A 22,265-nucleotide genomic window follows, 5' to 3' on the forward strand; every position below is an offset into this window, starting at 1 on the left:
TTTTCTGAAACTACAGAGTCATTAGCTTTTCCCTGTTTATCAAGCGAACATAAATAGGTACAAAAATGGTTTCCCTTCTCCCTCATGGATTAATTATATACATTCCCTACCCCCTTCAGAGCCATTAGATTTATTTGCTACTGTGTTTTCTATGAAAAGATTTGGGACAGTGGGTGAGGGGCGTGGAGAACACTTGGATCGCTATTGAGGCCCTGTTGCTTCCTCCAGGGTTCCAAGGCGGCCCCCTTTCGATGCTGTCCAATGGAGTGTTCTGCCATGATGGACATACTCTATACCTGACCTACCCAATATGGTAGCCACCACAGCCACTAGCCCCATGTGAGTGGATGGGCAGGGGGAGGTAAAGCTGTACTAGGAAGTGTTTTGAACAGCAATAAAGAATACCTAGCCATAAAAAGGAAAGCATTTGAGTCAGTTCTAACGAGGTAGATGAACTTTGAGTCTATTACACAGAGTGAAATAAGTCAGAAGGAAAAAAACAAGTATCATATATTAACGCGTGTATATGAAATCTAGAAAGATGGTACCGATGATCCTGTTTGCAGGGCAGCAACAGAGACACCGAGGTAGAGAACAGACTTGTAGACATAGTAGGGGAAGGAGAGGGAGGGATGAATTAAAAGAGTAACATTGAAACCTATGTATTACCATATGTCAAACAGATAGCCAGTGAGAATTTGCTGTGTGAGGCCGGGAGCTCAAACTGGTGCTCTGTGACAGTGTAGAGGGGTGGGTGGACTTCCCTGTTTGCTCAGTTGGTAAAGAATCCGCCTGGAATGTGGGAGACCTGAGTTCGATCCCTCTGTTTGGAAGATCCCCTGGAGAAGGGAAAAGCTACCCACTCCAGTATTCTGGCCTGGAGAATTCCATGGACTGTATAATCCATGGGGTCTCAAAGAGTTGGACACGACTGGCTGACTTTCACTTTCAGAGGGGTGTGATGGGGTGGGAGGTGGGAAGGAGGCTCAAGAGGGAGGGCGCATATGTATACCTGTGGCTGATTCATGTTGATGTGTGGCAGAAACCAACACAATATCATTAAGCAATTATCCTCCAATTAAAAAAAGAAAATAAAAAAAATAAAACAGTGCTTGGCACATGCACAAAAAAAATACCGTTGAATGAAAAGTAGAACACAGCTAATTGCCCCGGGGTCTTTTGGAATCAGCAGAAAGCATGTCCATTGAAGGATGGAGAAAGAACTCCCCCATCATGTGTCTCATTTGTTTCTGGAAGCTGTCATTCTTGGGTGTGATGCCAAAGCCGCCTCTCCCAATGCTGGTGATGACAGCCAAAACACTTCTAATCACAGCTGCCCATTGGTGGCCTGTGTGCACGACTTAACTGAATCTCACAAGCAGTCGGTGGACCATGGAGACACTTGATGGATGGCTGCTCCACATAATTCTGGACCTGTAACTTGTTGGGAGCTGTCAGGGCCAAGACAGCATGACTACTGGACTATCATGGCTTTGAAACATGGCCTTTTAAAGACTTGTTCCAATCAGCCACAGGATGCAGTGAGTTGTGGCAGGAGCTGAGAATCCTGGCAAGACAGATCTCATGGTTTGGGGATAGAATTCAAAGCTTGCACCTCTGTGCAGGCGGCTGAGAGAAGGAAGTGATGGATGACTGCCCCAGTCTCAGACTTTCCTGCTCTGACCGGAAGATGCACAGCTTTGTTGCTTGGGGAACCAGAAGGGTGATGCATAGAGAAATGACCATGGGAAGCCTTATCCTATGTCTTCCTGTCTTTCTGAACCCTCTCATACCATCCACCGCCTCCCTCTTGTTCCATTTGACCTATTCCTTCTAGCTTGGCCCCAATTTCGTTTTCTTCTTGCTCTCAAGTTTGGCATTCGCTGGAAGTTTTCTGAGACTTAGCCCTTGCTGCTTCTAAGGCATTTGGCTCAGATTTGATTCCGTCTGCCTTCAACCTCTAGGGATCTGTAGCTTGCCTTTAGGCTGTAGGACGCCATGGCCAAGGTAAGTCAGTCAGTTCAGTCACTCAGTCGTGTCTGACTCTTCGCAACCCCATGAATCACAGCATGCCAGGCCTCCCTGTCCATCACCAACTCCCAGAGTTCACTCAAACTCATGTCCATCGAGTCGGTGATGCCATCCAGCCATCTCATTCTCTGTCGTCCCCTTCTCCTCCTGCCCCCAATCCCTCCCAGCATCAGAGTCTTTTCCAGTGAGTCAACTCGTCGCATGAGGTGGCCAAAGTATTGGAGTTTCAGCTTCAACATCAGTCCTTCCAATGAACACCCAGGATTGATCTCCTTTAGAATGGACTGGTTGGATCTCCTTGCAGTCCAAGGGACTCTCAAGAGTCTTCTCCAACACCACAGTTCAAAATCATCAATTCTTCGGCCACAGTCCAACTCTCACATCCATACATGACCACGGGAAAACCATAGCCTTGACTAGATGGACCTTTGTTGACAAAGTAATGTCTCTGCTTTTTAATATGTTGTCTAGGTTGGTCATAACTTTCCTTCCAAGGAGCAAGTGTCTTTTAATTTCCTGGTTGCAATCAGCATCTGCAGTGATTTTGGAGCCCCAAAATAACCAAGGTAAGTAGCACCGAGCATCTCCTTTGGTGGTCCAGGACCTTTCACTAGCACTTCATCCTTAGGGACACTTCGTGACCCCAGTTTGGCTCCCCTGAATTATCAGACCTCTGGAGGGAAAGACTGTGCTAAAATCTTTTTTAAAAGGGATCGATTTTATATAACATTTGGTTCTTTCTTTTAGGGCTAGGATAATCCGTGAGTGATGACAATGTAGCAGGATGGCAGAGACTTCCAGAACTACGTTGAATCAGAGAGGGTATTTTGCTTGTGACAGTTTAGGGCAGTTTGGGTGTGAGATGTGTTTCTGGGTTCAAATGGCAAAAGGGAAAATCTAAGAAGGGTTGCTTGTGTCCTGCAGCTTCTGAAGGTGCCTGAGGTTAGTTGTTCGAGGAAGGACAGCAGCTCCTAACTTAAGTCCATGTGCAGTGACTATGGCACGTGACCTCTCTTCTCTGTTAGACTTAATGGGCAGTGCAGGAGCAGGGCTGGTAGTTGAAAGCACATACACAGTGACTCTTGTTGCTCAGGTATTGATATTCTTGCGTCCCTTTCATGTTTCTTTAAGAGCAAAGATCTTAATTTGGAAAATTTTGGCCCAAATCACATAGGGGCCTTTCACTTTCTTTTTAACAGAGAAAGCATTGTTTCTTAAAGAGGTGGACAAGATTGAGATGGAAATGATGCTGGAGCTGTGTGCCCTTCTTGGGAAGTTCAGAAAAGGAGCAGACAATGGCTCTGAGATTTCTTCCAGACAGTATTTTGTCATTCATGTCTTGACTGGAGAGACTGGCAGTCTAAATGCTTTTGGGGGCTGTGTAGATAATATAAATGGGTTATTCATGTAGTTAGTGTGTTTAGCTGCTAGGGCTGCTAAAACAAAATGCTCCCCAGACTGGGCGACTTAGCAATAGACTTTAACTTTCTCATAGTGCTGGAGGACAGAAGTGAGACGTGGTCAGGGTTGTATCTTCCTGAGGCCTCTCTCCTTGGCTTGCAGGCAGCCCCCTTCTTCTCTCTGTGACCTCAGCAAGTTTTTCTTACGTGTGCAGGCACCCCTGGCATCTCTCTGTGTCCAGATTTCCTCTCTTAGAAGGACATGGGTCAGACTGGATTAGGTCCCACTGTGGTAGCCTTATACTGCTTAGTCACCTCTTACAGGCCCTGTCTCCAAATACAGTCATATTCTGAGATCACGGGAGCTTGGGCCTCAATATATGAATTTTGGGGGATACAATCCAGCCCCTAGCAGGCAGTGCAGAACTGTGCTCGGGAGGACTGAAACGCCAACTGGAATGACACCTGTTCTCCCGGACAGGCTCCTACTGTATACAGTCTCCAAGGCATTGTTGCATCCTCCTAGCAGGGCAGCAGAGAGTCTTCTCAAGGAGGGTCCCAGATGGTGAAAGGACTGGGGTCCTGGACAAAGGAGGGGACACTGAAGTGCTGGGGAGGGTCATGTTGAGGAGAAAAGACTGGACAGAGATTGTCATTGTTGGTAGAATTTGGACAGATTTCCATGAGAAGGCTTTGTGTGTTCCTGAGAAAGATTCTGGGATGGCTAGGTAAGAGTCCTTGGAAGCCCTGAGAAGCAAATTTTAACTCATCTGACGAAGGCACCCTTTGACTTTTCAGAAAGCTCTAGAGAGAGTACAGATGAAAGATAGAAAGTTCCTGAGCACAGGATGTATTCAGCCAAGGGGCTGGAGGTCGGGGATTTCACACAAGAGATTCCTGTCTCACCTGGGGACTTAAGGCAGGTATTGTGGAGGTGTCTTCCTGCCCTGGGACTCTCTCTGTTTCCAAGTGCTTTATAAACTAAGAGCCACGCAAACCCAAATGATGCTAAGATTTTCACCATCAGAGTGAAAGGATGGGCTACTTTTTGCAGAATTAGGTTCCCTTTCTAGTTTTCTATTGCTCTCAGACAGCCATTCAGAGGCTGTGTGTGGGCACAGGCGTGTATGTACGTGAGCCCAGTGAGATTTCTAACACTTCTTGCTTTCCCCCGCAGACCTCTGTAAAGTCTCTAAGAAGCGTCAGGTCATGGTGAGCGAGGATGGGCCCACTTGAGATCCGCTGCCTGGCAGGAGAGCAGGTCACCTGTAAGTGAGGTGTCCATGGATCTGGGTGCCCGGAGAGTTCTGGGACCACAGAAGCTTCTGGCTGTGTTTGTGGCAGTCAGGGATGGAAGTGGAGAAGCATTAATATAATCTTTTAAAAGATTTCTGAATTTTCAGGGTGGCAGAGAAGGACTCTTTTGTAATACTTTGGCCACCTCATGCGACGAGTTGACTCACTGGAAAAGACTCTGATGCTGGGAAAGGTTGGGGGCGGGAGGAGAAGGGGACGACCGAGAATGAGATGGCTGGATGGCATCACCGACTCTGTGGACATGAGTTTGAGTGAACTCTGGGAGTTAGTGATGGATAGGGAGGCCTGGCGTGCTGTGATTCATGGGGTCGCGGAGAGTCGGACACGACTGAGCGACTGAACTGAACTGAACTGAGAGAAGGACAAGAGAGCAGTCTGCATAAAACACCAGAGACGAGAATATCTGTGTGAGGTTCTAGGTACCAAGGCAGCTCTGAGAGACTGCAGAATCAGTTCTCCTGGGGGTAGGCTGAGGACGGAGGTGGAGCAGGTGGCAGGCATGAGGCTCTGTAAGTGCCAGTCTGAGAAATGGCCACACACATGTTCCGAGAGGGGCCTTGTTGCCAGCTCTTGGGATCTGACACTGGACCCTGGGCAGGTCCAGTGGCACAGAGGCCAAGTCAGTATTTCTATTAAAGCCTGTAATTTTGTTAAGAATACAGATTCGCTTAAGCATTTTCAGTTGTACCTTTGATTCCCATGGGAATGCTTTGGGGCACTGTTTACTACCTGATTAGTAGTACTAATACTGATCCTAGTTTACTACCTGATTAGTACTAATACTGATCCTAGTTACTCATACTTGCACTGATAGTGGTGGGATGGTGTGCCAAGCACTGTGATGAATAATATCCGTGTACTGTCTCACTTAATCTTCATGATAACGCTGTAAGGTTGCCCGGCATCCAGAGGCAGCCATCCTCAGAGCGGTTAACTAACTCACCCACATTCTCCCAGCCCAACTGTTGGCAGAGCTGGGCTTTGTAACCAGGCACTGGAGTCGTGACCACGGTGCACACACTTCAACCTCCTTCACCTTGGTGCTGCAAAGAGTGTGGCTTGAGGAGCGTGCTGGTCCCCAGGGCTGTACCCACGGAGAGGCAGCTGAGATGCTAGGTGATGCAGGGGCATTAAGCATCCCTGAGAACAAAATGTGATGAGAAGCCTGTATTTGGCAGAAAACTTATCTCTGGGGGGAAGCTCTGTGGGGCGGGAAGGGAGCACTTTGATAAGACATCTGGGGTAGAGGGTGAGGTCTAGAGATGATCTCAAATAAGAAGAAATAGCCTTTGAAGTTGCCCTTTGAGGGGAGGTCACTGCAGTGATTGGGGTCATTGCAGGGCTTGCTGTAGAGGAGGGATGTGGGTTTGGGCCCAGGTGGAAGTGGTCCAGAGAGGAAAGGAGGGCTGGGAGAGGAGAAGCAGCCTGTGGCCGCCAGGTTCTTGCTCAGGAGGCTCTCTGCCTCTCCACTAAGTAAACAGAGTGTTAGTTGCTTGGTTGTGTCTGGTTCTTTGTGACCCCATGGACTACAGTCTGTCAGGCTCCTCAGTCCATGGGCTTTTCAGGCAAGAATACTGGAGTGAGTAGCCATTCCCTTCTCCAGGGAATCTTCCCGCCCTAGAGATCGTACTCCGGTCCTCCTGCATTGTGGGCAGATTCTTTACGACCTGAGCCACCAGGGAAGCTCCAAGTAAATGTAGACGGTTATAGACGGTCAGTAAGGAGAAGTGTCAAGTAACCAGTTGGCCTGGTGCCCACGTGTCTCCTTCCACTGAGGAAGAGAGGGGAGGTAATTGGGAAGTCGAATGGGCTTTCTGGGACTCGAGTGGACAGGATGCATCCCTCCAGTGCGCTTGTCAGAAGGGGATGGATGGGTGCTTGGTTTTCTTCCACGCGGCTTGGTCATGGACCTGGTGCCTCTTCCTAGCACATAGATGTGCCCACAGCAGCATGAGCTGTGTGCCACAGCCTCCCCTGTGTGGGCCGCTGCTCTCCATCTGGAGCGCCCAGCCAGCAAGCACTGGCGAGGACGCTTTAGGTCGCATCAAAGTCGCGATGCAAAATAGGTCAGAGTTATTCAAGCAACAGACGCTGAACGTGGATGCTGTCTGGAAAGCTGGCTCACAGCAGAGGTGTGGGCAGTGTTCCCACAGGGCGAGCGCTGGTCCTGCAGACTCAGAGTGGCGGAGATCTCGGTCATCGCCTGGCACAGCAGCGGTTCTCGGTGCGAGGCTGTTGACGTCAAGGTCGAAGTATCATTTTCCACTCCTTTCAGAAGGGACGAGTTGCAAGGACCCAGCTTTTGCCACGAGGGGCTTTGCCTCTGTGCCATCCTGCCGTGGCTGGACATCTTCGGTGCCCTTGGACATCAGAGTCCAATTCCATTCTGGTCCTTCCTTTAAGTAACTCCCTGTGAAGCCATGTTGTCGATTCTTCCTAAAGGGCCCCAGCCAAGCAGAAATCAGCCTCGGGAACTGCTCGCCTCCTGACAGCTTTGCCTTCTGACCCCTGGCCTCTTCTTGCCCTTTCTCGCTACCTTGATATCTACCCCAGAAGGGCTTGATGGCACATCACTGTTTATGCTCATTGCTTCCAGCCTGCCTCCTGATGTGGTGGGGCAACCCCGCCTTCTCTGGCAGGCAGCCTGTTGCCAGTCCTCCTTGCCCTGCCTCTATGGGGCTAGCCAGTGAGATGCCCCGGCATAAACGCCCCAGTGCTAGGAAACGACTCCCGCTCCAGGCATGGGAGAAGTGATCTGACCCCCTCAGTCCTTCTGAGGTTGCTGCTGTACCCTCACCTGAAGAGATCTTTGAACTTCAACAGAAGGAAATGTACTCAGTATTGTCCTCCAGCTCCTATCTCAGTGTCCAGCATTCAGGAAGACAAAGAGTGTTTGGGGAGACCACAGAAGCCAGAATACAAGTTCCCTTGCCCTCCTTGTATTGCAAGGCTCTGGGGAGATCTCCCTCCAGTGCATATATTGAGCCCATGGCCCTCGGTTCTGAAACTTCCCATGCTGCATGCCACCCATTTCATCATCTATGCATACAGAAATTCACAAAATTTATTCTCCTAAGTTATCTGATAAGATAGACTCTGCTAATTGTTTACCAATATCTATTCATCCCTGAAAGTGTGAAAGTGTTAGTCACTCGGAGGTGTCCAACTCTTTGTGACCCCATGGACTATAGCCCACCATGCTCCTCCGTCCATGGAATTCTGCAGACAAGAATACTGGAGTGGGTGTCTGGCTTAAAAACTACATTTCCCAGCCTTCTTTGCAGAGCAAGTGACCATGTGACCCAGCTCTGGCCAATGAGGCGGAAGGAGGAGCTCTTGGGCAAGACTTCCAAGGGAGACCACTAGAAGAGAGGCTGGCTCAGCCACCTCATGCCACTTTTGTCCTGTGTCTGTTCCTTCCTCTTCAGTGAAACAGAGGTTCCATGTGGGAGGTGGAGCGTTCCCCAGGGATAATGAACAAACCATAGAGATAAGAGAATTGCAGACCTCTCACCTTGACAACCTTAAGCCTTTGCCTCAATGGCAACAGGCATTTTGTTCTGTGCATTTCATGATGGGAGAAAAATCAAACCCTAATTACTGAGCAGGCAGCTTTGTTTCAGTCTCTGAGTGTGGTTAAGATTTATACCTAGTGATACTGCTTCCCTTCTTGGAATCTCTTAACTGTATCTCCTTTGTTAGGCACAGCTTTGGAAGGACTCTGGCCAGGTTGAGCTAGGTCACCTCTGCCTCTGAGATCTGCCCCTCGATCCAGCACAGCCCCTCCTCACATGCAGGAGGGCCCAGGTAGAACCTGCTCACCTGGTCCCCGTGCCCTGTCCTTCTGGGATTATGACTGACTCCATTCAAGTGAATTCTAATCTGTTTTTGCATCACATATTCTGGATGGGCTCCAAAGTGGGCATGCTTTAGACAAAAACAGGGTTCTTGCCTTTGAGGCAAAAGGGCAGAATTTTCTATAGCCACAGGTTTGGCTTTTACAGCTGTGGTTCTTTCAACAAACTGAGCTAAGGTGTAGTTTAGGGAGAATCCTCCTTAGGACCTCTTTCTGCAGCCTCTTGGATTTGAACTTGGCAAAGGCGAGGAGGCTTGGGTGAAAGGAGAAGTTTTCTCTCTGAGGGTTCACTTCGTCAGGTTCCTCAGAGTAGATATGTACTGTGTGTTCTTGACTGTACGAGTACTCTGGATACGTGGTTTTTGCACAGTATCCATGAAACTGGTTTGGTCAGTGCCCTTTGGTCTTCTTCGAGGCTGCCCAGCAGACCTGCGTTCAGGTTCTGATGCTGTCACTTAACCCTGAGTGGGTGCCTAAGATTATTCAGTAAAATAGACGTATCAGCTCTAATAGGACCATTGTGAAGACAGGAGAGGTAGAGGCTTAAATGCAGAAGAAGGAAGTAAGTAACAGGTACTCATTGTTTGTAAGTAATGGAATAACGCCTGAAGGAGAAATTGAGTCTTCTGTAATCTCTCCCTCTCCCAGTACAGCCCTGTGGTCTCTCTGTATCTCTGCAAATGTACTCACGCACACTCACAGACTTGTGCAGTCTTACAAGGGAGCATAATATCTACATTTCTTACTTTTTTCTTTTGTCTTTTCCCATTATGATAGTTCATATAGATCTCATTCTTCTGACTGACTGTTGTCTTCCTTGCCTGGAGTTGCTGTGCTTGGCTCAGGAACAAGTTGTAGGACATTTAGACTGTTTTTTTTTTTTTTTCCTCTTTCAAACGATGTGATGATGAATAACGTTGTACATCTGTGTGTAGGTGTGCATGTACTTCTGTAGGATAATTGCTTAATAGTGGGATTCATGGGTCAAAAGTAATGTACATCTGACATTTTGATTATTCACAAATTCCTCAATAGGGGTTTGTAACCATGTTCACTCACATTAATTCTGTAAGGAATTCTTAGCTCTTTAAACTCTTGGTAGTGATGGGTATTTAATCTCTGCTAATTAATAGTTGATAAATGATGTTTCATAGTTTTAATTAAATTTTTGAATACTTGAGGATTGTTTTTTTTTTAACCTTTTTTCTTGTTTATTTGTCTTATATTAGTGCTTTTATGTTAATTGGTTGTTCAGGTTCTTCCTCTGTATTTTCTTTTAGGTTAAGACATTTGTTGATTGACAGATACTCTTCACATTTTAAGGGCATTAACCTTTTGTCATTTAGAATGCAGATGTGTTTTGCATTTTTCATTTATCTCTTAATTGTGTTTTACAGTATAAAACCTCTTTAAAAAAAGTGTGGAAACAGTCAACTTTTTCACATGTGAGTTTCATGTCATACTCAAAATATTCTTCCCTTCTTTCAGATCAGACACATATTCGAATGGCCATGGAACCATTGGTCTGCCTTTACCTCGGAGTCCGTGGGGTGTGTGAGAAGACATTAGCTCTTTAAACAGATAAAGTGGTAGAAGGAGAGGACTCAGGACCAGGAGTTCAAGGTCCTCAATTTGAATCAGGCTGTGAGTCCTTTTGCTAATCACTCAGCCCCTCTGAACTGCACTTCCTTCAGTTGCAGAAATAGTCATACCTAAGATTGTGTGTGTTAGTTGCTCAGTTGTGTCTCTTTGCGACCTCGTGGACCACCAGGCTCCTCTGCCCATGGAATTTTCCAGGCAAGAATACTGGAGTGGGTAGGATTCAATTAAACACAACACGATAGCCCCGACCTCCAGAGATGTTAGGCAAATCCTTCCTGCTTCACTCTTCTAACTGCTGTTCCGAGACGGCCACGTGGAGAGTGAATTGCCCTGTCCTGGGTGACCTGGGGCCTTCCTGCCTCAGTGTTTGTAGTTCTGGTGGCAGGCTTCCTCTGCTGGGGTTTGCCCCTCGCCGTGCTCCTGTCCCCACCCTCTGTGGGGGACTGTAGCATCAGGCAGCTGCCCACTCGCCTACCTCTGGGACACAGAGCATTTATAGCTCAAGATGGGCTCGATAGGCGAGCCGGCAGATGGCGGTGGATCTGGAGGTCTGAGTTCAGAGCTCTTTGAGTCCTGCTTTTGTGCCAGGAGAAACCTTGTCTGTCCTTCCTTTGTACCTTCGGCCATGTTTGGGGCTTGATGGGTTAGCCACAGGTGCAAGCATGGTGAGGAGACACCAGGAGAGTGGGAAGGGAGAGACAGAGGCAGAGAGACCCAGGGAAGAGAGAGGTGTGCAAACATGCGTCCGAGGAGGCGGGGAGGGAGGGGCCAGAGACCAACAGTTGCAGACAGACAGACAGACAGAGGCTGAGAGGGGAGGCTCAGCTGAGCAGAAAGCGGGACAGAGACACTGTTCTACAGAAACAGAAAAGAAGGAAAGGAGAGAGAGAGAAGACCAGGGAGAAAGAGGATGAGACAAGGAGGGAAATGCATAGAAAAGAAGCAGGCGGGACCCCAACAGAGGCATTCCCATGCAGGACAACAGTGCTTAATCAAATAAGTAATATTTCAATGTAGTGTTTTAAAAAAATCCAGTTGGCGCCCTCCAGCCCAGAGGTTGGCCACCTGTTCTTATAAAGCAAGTTTTCCAGCAGGAACGGATGAGGGTGAGGCCAGGGGGAGTGGTACAAGTACAGGGTCAGATTCTGCCTTTACGTAGGTTTTTGGATTCTTCATCATGAATGTTTCTGACATTTGTTCGGATTTTTTCAAGTATCGCATTAAGATAATATGATTGTTGCTGTTGTTCAGTCACTAAATCATGTCCGACTCTTTGTGACGCCGTGGACTGCAGCAGGCCAGGCTCCTCTGTCCTTCACTATCTCCCAGGGTTTGCTCAGATTCATGTTCATCGAGTCAGCGATGCTATCTAACTGTCTCATGCCCTGCCACCCACTTCTCATCCCGCCTTCGGTCTTTCCCAGCATCAGGGTCTTTTCCAGTGAGTCAGCTCTTTGCACCAGGTGGCCAAAGTATTGGAGCTTCAGCATCCGTCCTTCCAGTGAATATTCAGGACTGATTTCCTTTAGGATTGAGATGATGGCTGAGCTTTGTTTCTCTTTTGATACTTCCTTAAATCTGTGCCCTTCATGCTAGTCCCTGTCTTGAGAAAGGGAAATGCCCCGGGAGAAAGCAAGTGGGAAGATGATGGGAAGAGAGGAAGAAGAGAGAAACGCAAGAGGTGATGTTATAGGGAGAGCACGTGCGAGATGCGAGAGAGAGACAAGCAAGGGTGTGATACGGGAGGGAGGGTGGGTGGAAGGGGGCGGCATTAGAGCAGCTGCAGAGACGAGCAGACAGAGCAAGCAAGATGGTGGGGAGGGGAGGGCAGGCCGACCCCAGCACGGGGAAGGGAGACCAGGGACAGATGTCCAGCGAGAGAGGACAGAGGCAGCGGGACGGAAGGAGAGCCATCGAGGGCCCGGGAGCGAGTGGGAAAAAGGCTCCTGGGGGCGGTGAGAAGAGGCTGAGGCTGACGGCAGAGCAAGGGATGGTCCTCCTGAAAAGCAAAGCTGGCCTGGCTCTGGTTCAGCAGCGCCCCAGGCTTTGGAGGAGGTTCTGGGCCAGAGAGGTGAAGGCTGTGAGGGCAGCTGTCCCAGGGTGGCCCTTACCTCCCCTCCCCCATGCCCTAGACGCCGAGCTGATCTGCACCCCTCTTGGACAGGAACTAGGACAGAAGCGGGGGACACTCTCAGCTGGGGAGCAGGGTGGATTTCTGGCAGAAGAGACACCTCTCAATGCTTGTGTGCCATGACTTCTTTTCCTTTTGGGGGAAAGTTTATGGACATCTATTTATTCTGTCACTCTTTGTGATGTGAGTATAATTCCCCAGGTCTGTTCCTGGGGAATTATCATATATGTGTGTCTCTAAAGGAATCTACTGACAGATGGCTTATAAGTACCACTGGGGTCCCTGTAAGCTGGGGAGGTTGGTATCGCGGTTGTCCCCAGCTACAGGTGAGAAAACCAACCCCTGGAAGTCACTTGTCAGTGGCAGAGCCTGAAGTCCAGCCAGGGAGGTCTGATTCCACAGTCCCACACCCAGCTCTTACTACATGCTGGAGGTCTGTCGGGTTGAACATGTGCTGTATGCCAAGGAGAGCAAGCCGGAGAGCCCTGCAGTTCAGGAAGCTCGTGTTTCTGTCCATTCACATCCCTTGGTCTGTCCTTGTCCTTTGGGATTTAAAAAATAAATTTGTATCTTTGGCAGCACCGGATCTTAGTTGTGGCACGCGCAGTCTTCTGTCTTCATTGCAGCATGTGAGCTCTAGTTCCCTGACCAGGGATCGGACTTGGGCCCCCTGCATTGGGAGCGTGGAGTCTTAGTCACTGAATCACAGGGAAGTCTCCTTTGGGATCTTTTTTGATTTGTGTCTTTTTCTGCAGACCTAATCCATAGAAAAGTGGGTGTTTGTTTTTCATTGAATTATAGCACCGATAAAATCATACTTGGCTCTCCTTGATTTATTACTGCTTCATGGAAAAGCAAAGAGAATGGAAGTGACACTTTTGAATACCTACTATGTTCTGCTGCATGTTTGACTAAGAGACGGGAATTATCACTCTGTTTTGCAGATGCGGGAAGTGAGGCTAGGAGGGTTGGAGTAATTTGCAGTCCGTGAGAGGCAGGGCTGGGGTTTGAACTCAGGTCCATCAGATTCTGCAGTGTTGGCTTCCCTTTACCTCTCTGTTTCCTGAGACCTAAACACTCCTGGTCTTTATGTACAAGTTCCAAGACCATGACCCTTATGGCACCCTGTGCTCTTGTGGTCGCGTTATAGTGGAAACAGCCAAGGAAAGGTTGTGTAGGTTACAAAAGAGAGAAATTCTGTGGTCACAGTGGAGGCCCATCTTTGTTCCTATACAGAACAGGATACAGGTGACTGTCAAGGGGTGTGTACTGTAAAATCTTAGGTAGGACAAGGAAAGTACTCCTTTTCCTTTCAAAGATCTTAGGCCTTGTAACTTGTATGCAAATGTTTTAAAAGGCCTCTCTAGGCCCCTGCTTCCACATCCCTTGTACTGTTTGACATGCAGAGTGTCATATTCAAAAGCAAATTAGTCTGAAATGAATCCTCTTTTAGACTTTTTATTTCCAAAATCCAGATTTAGAATTTAGGTTCATTAATATGCACGAATGCTGCTTGGTTGAGCCTGTTTTAATTTCTCTGTGTGCTTTGTAAACAAGGATTACAAAGACGTTTGAATTTTCATGGCAGATTTTGGAGTAGTGTATACATTTGGGCCATTATCACGTAATAAATAAATAACCCCCTGAAACTCAATGTTGATGATGCCATTCCCTGAATGCTGATTTTTTTATTCTCCTCCTGGTGTCCTGTGAATATGTGGCTTTGGCTTTAGAAGTCACTGGGGGTTCTGAATGGGGCTGAGAAAATCCTCTTTTGCCCCTCGGTGTCCATTGGTGGGCATATGCCAGCGTTAACACTGAGGGGAACGAAACCTCAGCTTGGCTTACGAGTCTGGACTTGGAAAAACACCCCGTTTATTAAATCTTTCACTAAATGGTGACAGTTGTAGGCATTAGTTACTCATGGCGTCTGCCAAATGAGCTGGAAGTGTAGGCTTATCTTGTTCTGTGCAGATAACCGAGACTTGCAGGGGAAGGTTCCAGCCATCAGAGTGAGTGGCCAGGAGTCAGGACAGGGGAGTGCCAGGCAGAAACTGGGTCCTCAGAGAGAGTTCCTTTTCCGGGATGGAGACAGACAAGATGCATTTTCCTGTGATGCAACATGGCACCAGGCCTTAATCATTCTCTTTGCACTGGTTCTTGGGGGAAGGAAATGTGTCCAGTCGATAACAAAGAAACAATGATAACTAGTATATGTACTGAGCATTTTCTGTTAGAAAATGAGCTATTGCCTTATCTTCGTTATTTAATCCTCACAACAGCCTTGAGATATTTGCTGTGTTACTATCCTGGTGTCACAGATAAGGAACACGGAGTGCTTAAGGAATTTATCCAAGATCACAAAGCCGTGGAGAGCTCAAACCTTGCCGAAGGCCTGGAGCCCCTTCTTCAAGGCCTCTCTCTTCCTGTGTTCGTGTTGTATCCCAGTGTCCATGTGGCGCCGGATACTGGAGTAAGTGATGGGAGATGGTTGCTGAGTGAACAAATGAGTGAACCAGTAAGGAAAGGCAATAGATCCCTTTCTCTTCTTCTGGCCACACTTACTGTGGTGTCTCTCCCTAGAGGATCTGTAGGCTCCAGAGTTTAGGGCTCTGAACAGGGTGGCCCTGGTCATGCATACTCCCAGGCATGTACCCTCACCTGCTTTCTGTATTATCTTAGCTCCTGCAATATCTGTTTAATTTAAGTCTTAGCCCACATGCAAGCAGACTCAAGAGTCTAACTTCTTCATGCTTTCATCTATCTCTTGGGTGTAGCATAGCTCCTGGGCACATAGGAGGTGGCAGATTGTATATTTTCTTGTGCTGGCTGGTTGAGGGCTGCTTGTTGGGAATCAAATGCATTAGTGGTGGCAGAAATCATTTCAAAGCACTGCATGCTGTAGGGGAGAATTTTCAATCCCACACATCAGTCTCAGGTGTACCCACACTGTGCTAGGTCAGTTTTTTTAGAACATGCATTCTCAAAAGGGCTGATCGTGCCTCCAGGGTTCTGAAATGGGGTATTTGAGAGTGAAAAGTTCTTATTCTTTTTATTTAAAAGGCGCAGATATACATACAGTTGTTTGTTATTGTTTAGTCACTAAGTTGTGTCTCATTCTTTGTGACCCCATGGACTGGGACACACCAGGCTCCTCTGTCCAAGGGATTTCCCAGGCAAGAATACTGGAGTGGGTTGCCATTTCCTCCTCCAGGGGCTCTTCCCAAACCAGGGATTGAACCTGTGTCTCCTACATTGGCAGGCAGATTCTTGACCACCAAACCATTAGGGAAGCCCATCCATACAGTACATAACCACATGGGTGGTATATCTGTATTTTAAAAGTCTTGTGGGACTGATCAGGGAAACAAACTTCAAATTTAAAGGTTGCTTAGTGAGCACAGTCATGCAAAACAGTTTGAGAAGCTCTGTTTTACAGGCAGAAGCTGAGACAAGGGTTCATGGGAAAGTGATTTATGGATGAATGTTCCCTCAGGAGAAGAATGATGGGAAACAGGTTTGAGCAGCAAAGAAAGTTAAGCAAGGAGGTGTTCTTAGCTGGGGGTCAGCTTCGGCCTGATGCCACAGGGAGCCTTGGAGCATGAACTGTACCACAGAGTTGGTTCCACCTGGAGGCAGGTGGCTTTTTATATCCATGTCAGGTGGGTGGATCAAAGAGACAACTCTCAGCTACCCCTGCCTCCAAGGAAGGTTCTCTAGAGAAGACAGCAGCTGTGGGCCTTTGCAGCCAACTCATAGAAACTGGGGGTGGTGTATCCCAGCCCTGTAAAGGGGATCTGGGCAAATGCCACCAGCATCCTCTATACTAGCAGTCCCCAGCTTTTCTGGCACTAGGGACTGGTTTTGTGCAAGATGATTTTTTTCTGTGGACCAGAGTGTGGGGTAGATGGTTTTGGGGTGATTCAAGCACATTACATTTATTGTGTATGTTATTTCTATTATTATTAGGTCAGCTCCACTTCAGGTCATCAGGCATTAGATCCCGGAGTTTGGGAATCCCTGCTCTGCAGTACAAAGTCTTCCTTCCATGGCACTGGAGAAGTTCTCTGATTTTTTTTTTCAATTGTGGTGAAATATACTTAAATGAGGGGCATCCCTGGTGGCTCAGATGGTAAAGAGCCTGCCTGAAATGCGGGAGACCTGGGTTTGATCCCTGGCTCACGAAGATTCCCTGGAGAAGGGAATGGCTACCCACTTCAGTATTCTTACCTAGAAAATTCCATGGACAGAGGAGCCTGACAGGTTATATATAGTCCATGGGGTTGCAAAGAGTCGGACATGACTTAGCAGTTAACACTAACACATACTTAAATGAACAGAACTTTTACCGTTTTAATTCTGTGGCATTAAGTACATTCCCATTATTGTGCAACCATACCTTCTTCATCTCCAGGATGTTTCTCATCATCTCAGACTGAAACTCTGTCCATCAAACCATTCCTTATTCCTCCCTCTTCCAAGCCCCTGGCTGCCATCATTCTGCTGTCCATCTCCATGAATTTGACTCCTCCAGGTAACTCATATGGAGAAGGCAATGGCAACCCACTCCAGTACTCTTGCCTGGAAAATCCTATGGGCAGAGGAGCCTGGAAGGCTGCAGTCCATGGGGTCGCTAGGAGTCAGACATGACTGAGCGACTTCAGTTTCACTTTTCAGTTTCATGCATTGGAAAAGGAAATGGCAACCTACTCCAGTGTTCTTGCCTGGAGAATCCCAGGGATGGTGGAGCCTGGTGGGCTTCCGTCTATGGGGTCGCATAGAGTCGGACACAACTGAAGCGACTTAGCAGCAGCAGCAGCAGGTAACTCGTAAGAATGGAATCATGCAGTATTTGTCCCACTGTGTCTGACTTATCTTACTTAGCATAGTATCTTTAAAGTTTGTTCATGTCTTACCATGTATCAGAATCTCCTCCCTTTTTAGGAGTGAATGATATTCCATTGTGTGTATGTACCACATTTTGTTTATCCATTAATGGACAGACACTTAGGTTGGTTCTGCCTTTTGGCTGTTGTGAATAATGCTGCTGTGAACATTACTGTACAAGTATCTGCTTGCCTCCTCTAATTTTATGCTCAGATGCATTGTTATCTTGTTGGGAAGCAAGTTGGGGGTGGAGTATTATTACAATGGGAGGTTCTGGTTCATCATTGCATCCACACCCTAGGCATAAATCCCCACCTGTCATTGGGATCTATGTCTGTGGAACATGATGGTTTGATAGGGGTGGAAGGGATCATGTCAAAGGAAAGACTCCTATTTTGGGGAATTAGCATTTTGGAAGTATTTATAGAAATTCAGTTGAGTTTTTCCTTCCATTTTGTAAACAACTATAAGAGGAGAAAATTAAATTCGGTAAGGTTTTAGGAACATTCTTTCTTTGTATTCAGCATACAGGACAGACTCTGGCCATTTATTGCCTGGAGTATTTTCTTAGGAGGCTGTACTTGAGTTTCTGATCCTTGTTGTTCTCCAGAGCCTTCTTGATGTTCATAGGGTACAGGCCCAGCATAGTTAGGCCTAGAAAAGCATTTGCATGCATGAACGAATGAGTATGCAAACGAATGAGTCCTGGAGGATGTAGAAGGTGGCTTTGCCCTGGGCTTGAACCTGCAGCAGCACTCATTGCTCTCAGAGTAAGCAGAGGGCCTCTGTCTGGGGAATAAGTGGAGGATGGTCTGGGCTTTCCCTGTTCCCCAGGCCAGGGGAGAGGGCAGCTCCAGCTCTCAGGACGGCCGCCTTGCTTCTTGTCTGTATCCTCACACAACCTGAGGACGGTGGAAAAGAGATGCTTACCTGTTGCCTCTCTCTCAGGGGACTTGTGAAGCCAAATGGAATGAGATCTTCTCAGCTCTTTAATCTCTTAAGAAGAAAGGAATTTTATGAGGATAATAATATGCTGTCCTTGGTACGTGAAAAACCTGCTCAGTGCTCATGGTTAGTGGGGGCATTAATTTTGAAGAGTTTTTTTTTTTTTTAACCTCCCTTGCAAGCGGTGACTTACACAACTCTGTGTTCCTAGCTGATGCCAGACATTTGAAAATAGAATTTGATGAGGCTGGTGATTGTTGATGATGGCGCTGTCCGCCGATACACTTTGAGTGCTGCTGTTTTGAGTCTGGGCTTCCCTGATAGCTCAGTTGGTAAAGAATCTGCCTGCAGTACAGGAGACCCCAGTTTGATTCCTGGGTCGGGAAGATCCCCTGGAGAACGGATAGGCTACCCACTCCAGTATTCTTGGGTTTCCCTGCTGGCTCAACTGGTAAAGAATCCGCCTGCAATGTGGGAGACCTGGGCTCAATCCCTGGGTTGGGAAGATCCCCTGGAGAAGGGAAAGGCTACCCACTCCAGTATTCTGGCCTGGAGAATTCCGTCCATGGGTTCACAAAGAGTCGGACACGACTGAGCAACTTTCACTGTTCACTTTCAAGTTTGAGTCTGTGTGCTAAATACTTTACCTGCATTATCTCATTTAGCCCTCATGCTATAGTTACATCAATTGTACTAGTGGGTAAACAGGTCCAAAGAGGTTAAGTGATTTGCTCAAGGTCACATGGCTGGTAAGGCACAGAGTTTTACATATAACACGTGGTTGCAACCAGGCTCATGATAAGAATACCCTAATGTAGATGTAAACTGAGCTCTAGTCAATTGTACAAGAAGGGAGTGGATTTTCAGTGACTTGTGATGAAGAAAGACCTTTAGGAAAGGCTGGCATTTGAATCAGCCTTGAAAGACTAACGGATTTTAGGGGATGGGAAGATAGAGAAGGGTCTACCTTCATGGGTGTTGAGGTTACGGGGTTATTGAGGATTCAGGTGTGACTGGATATCAGATTTATTAGGATGGATGGCATGGCACAGTGGGTGGTGTGAGGACAGTAAATGCAGAAAAGGAGGTTGGGGTTTAATGATGGGAAGCTGGAATGCTGTGTATCTGCCTCTCCTTGTGACCACAGACATTTAGGAAATGTTGGCTGACATGAGGAGGGAAGCTTGTGGACATAAAGCAATGACTAGCCGTGAAGAAGATGCATCAAATCCCTTCACTCATCCCTTTGATGGACATGAGTTTGAGTAAGCTCCGGGAGTTGGTGGTGGACAGGGAAGACTGGTGTGCTGCAGTCCATGGGGTCGCAAAGAGTTGGACACGACTGAGTGACTGAACTGACTTATTTATTAGGGCAGTGTATCAAGAAGCAATTCAAAGGTGATCGAACTTGTATGAGTAGCCTTTGGAATGTAAAAGCCCGCAGAAACCCAGGATTGATAAGACATGGAGTTTTCATCGGAGGGATGGGAGAGCTCCGTGGCTGCCTGCAGAAACATGAGGAGTTTGGGGGTTTTTTGGGACGGTCTCATTTGACAGGTAAACAGACACTGACATTCTAGGTGGTGGCACCGGGCACTGTGTATTTGTTTCCGAGGGCTGCCATAACAATGAACTTAAGTTCAGTTGCTCAGTCATGTCCAGCTCTTTACGACCCCATGGACTGAAGCTCACCAGGCCTCCCTGTCCATCACCAACTCCTGGAGCTTACTCAAACTCATGTCCATTGCATCGGTGAGGCCATTCAACCATCTCATCCTCTGTTGCCCCCTCCTCCTCCTGCCTTCAGTCTTTCTCAGCATCAGGTTCTTTTCCAGTGAGTCAGTTCTTCACATCAGGTGGCCAAAGTATTGGAGCTTCAGCTTCAGTCGTTCCTGTGAATCTTCAGGACTGATTTCTTTTAGGATTGAGTGGTACATAATATTGTGCTAGTTTCTTCTTAAACAACTGAAGTGTGTTCTCTCACAGTTCTGAAGATCAGGCCTGAGATCAAGTTGCTGGCAGAGCAGGTTTCTTTTGCGAGCCCTCAGGGAGATTGTTTTATGAATTTCTCTCAGCTTTTGGTGGTTGCCGACAGTCCTTGGCAATCTTTGACATTCATTTGTATCCTTGCCTTTTAAACTCATAGCTCCAAACTGTACCTGCATTGTTACATATCTGCCTTCTCTGTGTTTGTCTGTCTCTATGTTCTCTTCCTGTAAGGCCACCAGTCATCAGCTGAGGGCCCACCCTCATGCAATGTGACTTCATCTTAACCAGTTACATCTGCAAAGACTCTGTTTCCAAGTAAGGTCACATTCTGAGGTTTGGTGGACACCATTTAACCCAGTCCATACTGTGAGCAGAAGGCAGAGTAGGAAGTGCAAGGTGGGTTGGGTGATCTGTTCAATAGGAGGAATCAGCCAGCTGAGTGTGAGGAAGGAGATGCTGATGGAAAGTATCCTTGGGACCCAGGCACCTTAGGTCTGAATGTCTTACCTAATGGTCAGGCCCACCCTGCTGGGAGTTGGGAGTCAGCCAGCTTTGGCAGGGAGTGACTTGGGGGTGGAAGATGAGCTGATGAGAGGGGTATAACTGGTGGCAGAAAGCCCAGGTGGTCAGGGTGGTAAGAGTTCACGTGCTCGGTCACTGTGGTCTGTAGGTGAGGGGCAGTGGGACTGGGCAGGAAGTAGGGGGATGGGGACAGTTTTGAAAGAAGACACAGCAGGCCTTGGTGGGGGTTGGGATGTGACAAGGAGTGAAGAGGAGTTTTGGAACCTGGGTGACCAAAATACTGAGAAAAGGAAGTGCCCGTTTTGTGGGAAAGATGATGCTTTTGGTCCTGGATGTGTTGTGTGGCACCACCTCTGGGAGGCAGATGGGAGATGGGTATGAACAGTTGGAGGTGTGAGCTGCAGCTGGGGGATGCTCTTCCTCTCCCTGCTCGAGTAAACCTGGAGTAAAGGGGCATGAGGAACTCCTGCACCCTGAGGGACCGGACGATCAGACTCTGCATAAATGGAGATGCAGTCACAAATGCCCGGTGGATGTGACGAGCGAGGCGTGTACAAGAGGCAAAGATCATGGGACGATCTTCCGAAAATATAAACCTGAGCACGTCTCTCTCTTGCCCACCCTCCAGGCGATGGTCCCACTTACATCTACCGTCCAGGCGATGGTCTCAAGCTTACATCTACCTCCTTGGCTTGTACATGAGATCCCTTGGGGCCCGGGGGGCACCTTACGCCGCTCTCCCATCCCCTCCTCAGTGCAGCCTCTCCGGACCCTGTACGATTGGAAGAGCCCACGGTGCCCCCGCCCCCTTACTCTGCCGCTCTGCTTCTGCCGCCCCCTTTACCCCCTGCTCTCTCCTATCCTTCAGCACCCCGGCTGAGCACCTCCTAGCCTGTAACGCTCTAGCTAAACATGGCTCTTGACAGACCAGCCCTGCAAGAACCTGAGGGCTCCCTCAGGACAAGGGCTGCCTCCTGGGTGCCTCTGTGTCTCCAACTGCTCTTGCAAGGCTGGGCACGTGGCATGCAAACATCAGTGAGTGAGTGACCAGTGAGTGGATAGGTAAAGAGACGAAATATCATCTGTGTTTAGTCTTTTCCTTGGGGACAGCTCTTCTTAAATTTCTAACTCTGCCTGTTTGAAGAACCGTTGGAGCTACAGGACATGAAAACATTCAGGGACCTTGTGGCGCTCTGTGCCTTCTCTCTGGCCTCTTGTTCTGACTTATCATTAGCTGTCCAAGGTATTAGCTCAGTCACAAGATGCTCGTGGGCCATCTGGCAGGTGTCTGGGTGACCGGAGTAGCTTCCTGTTCCTTCTGACCATCACAGGACTCAGGAAATGAGTGAGGCGGGGTGGCATGTGTGGTCCAGAGAGACGTCCGCCTTTGCCTCTTTGTTTGAACAGGGCCACATGCTGACCTCCTGGTCTCATAGACTGTAAGACCATCTCTCCTGTCTTTAAGAAAAGTAATTCCTTAAGTCTTACGAATGTGACAAAGCCGTCACTGCAGCTTCTGCCTAAGGAATTATAATTAACTAACATTTATTGAGTGGTTATGTGCCATGTGGCTGGGCTTAGTCAG

The 22,265-nt window shown here is 47.9% G+C and overlaps 1 protein-coding gene across 9 annotated transcripts in view; it reads left to right on the forward strand.

The window, feature by feature from the left end:
- Positions 1-22,265, forward strand: part of PTPRT (protein tyrosine phosphatase receptor type T) — a 1,139,542-nt gene that overhangs the window by 159,023 nt on the left and 958,254 nt on the right. For 4 of the 9 annotated variants that reach the window (XM_088843766.1, XM_055437517.2, XM_055437519.2 and 1 more), the window contains exon 1: positions 1,008-2,597. The exons of 2 other annotated variants lie outside the window; for them this stretch is intronic. In XM_088843766.1, coding sequence (XP_088699892.1) covers positions 2,474-2,597 — 124 coding nt within the window. In that variant the 5' untranslated portion in view covers positions 1,008-2,473. Of the gene's footprint in view, positions 1-1,006; positions 2,598-22,265 lie in introns of those variants that run through there. 3 more of the 9 variants (XM_088843761.1, XM_088843765.1, XM_088843762.1) reach the window with 1 other exon arrangement.

The sequence above is a fragment of the Moschus berezovskii genome, chromosome 15, assembly GCF_049115385.1.
Source record: "Moschus berezovskii isolate FMDL1 chromosome 15, NW_MosBer_1.0, whole genome shotgun sequence".
Taxonomy (NCBI): Eukaryota; Metazoa; Chordata; class Mammalia; order Artiodactyla; family Moschidae; genus Moschus; species Moschus berezovskii.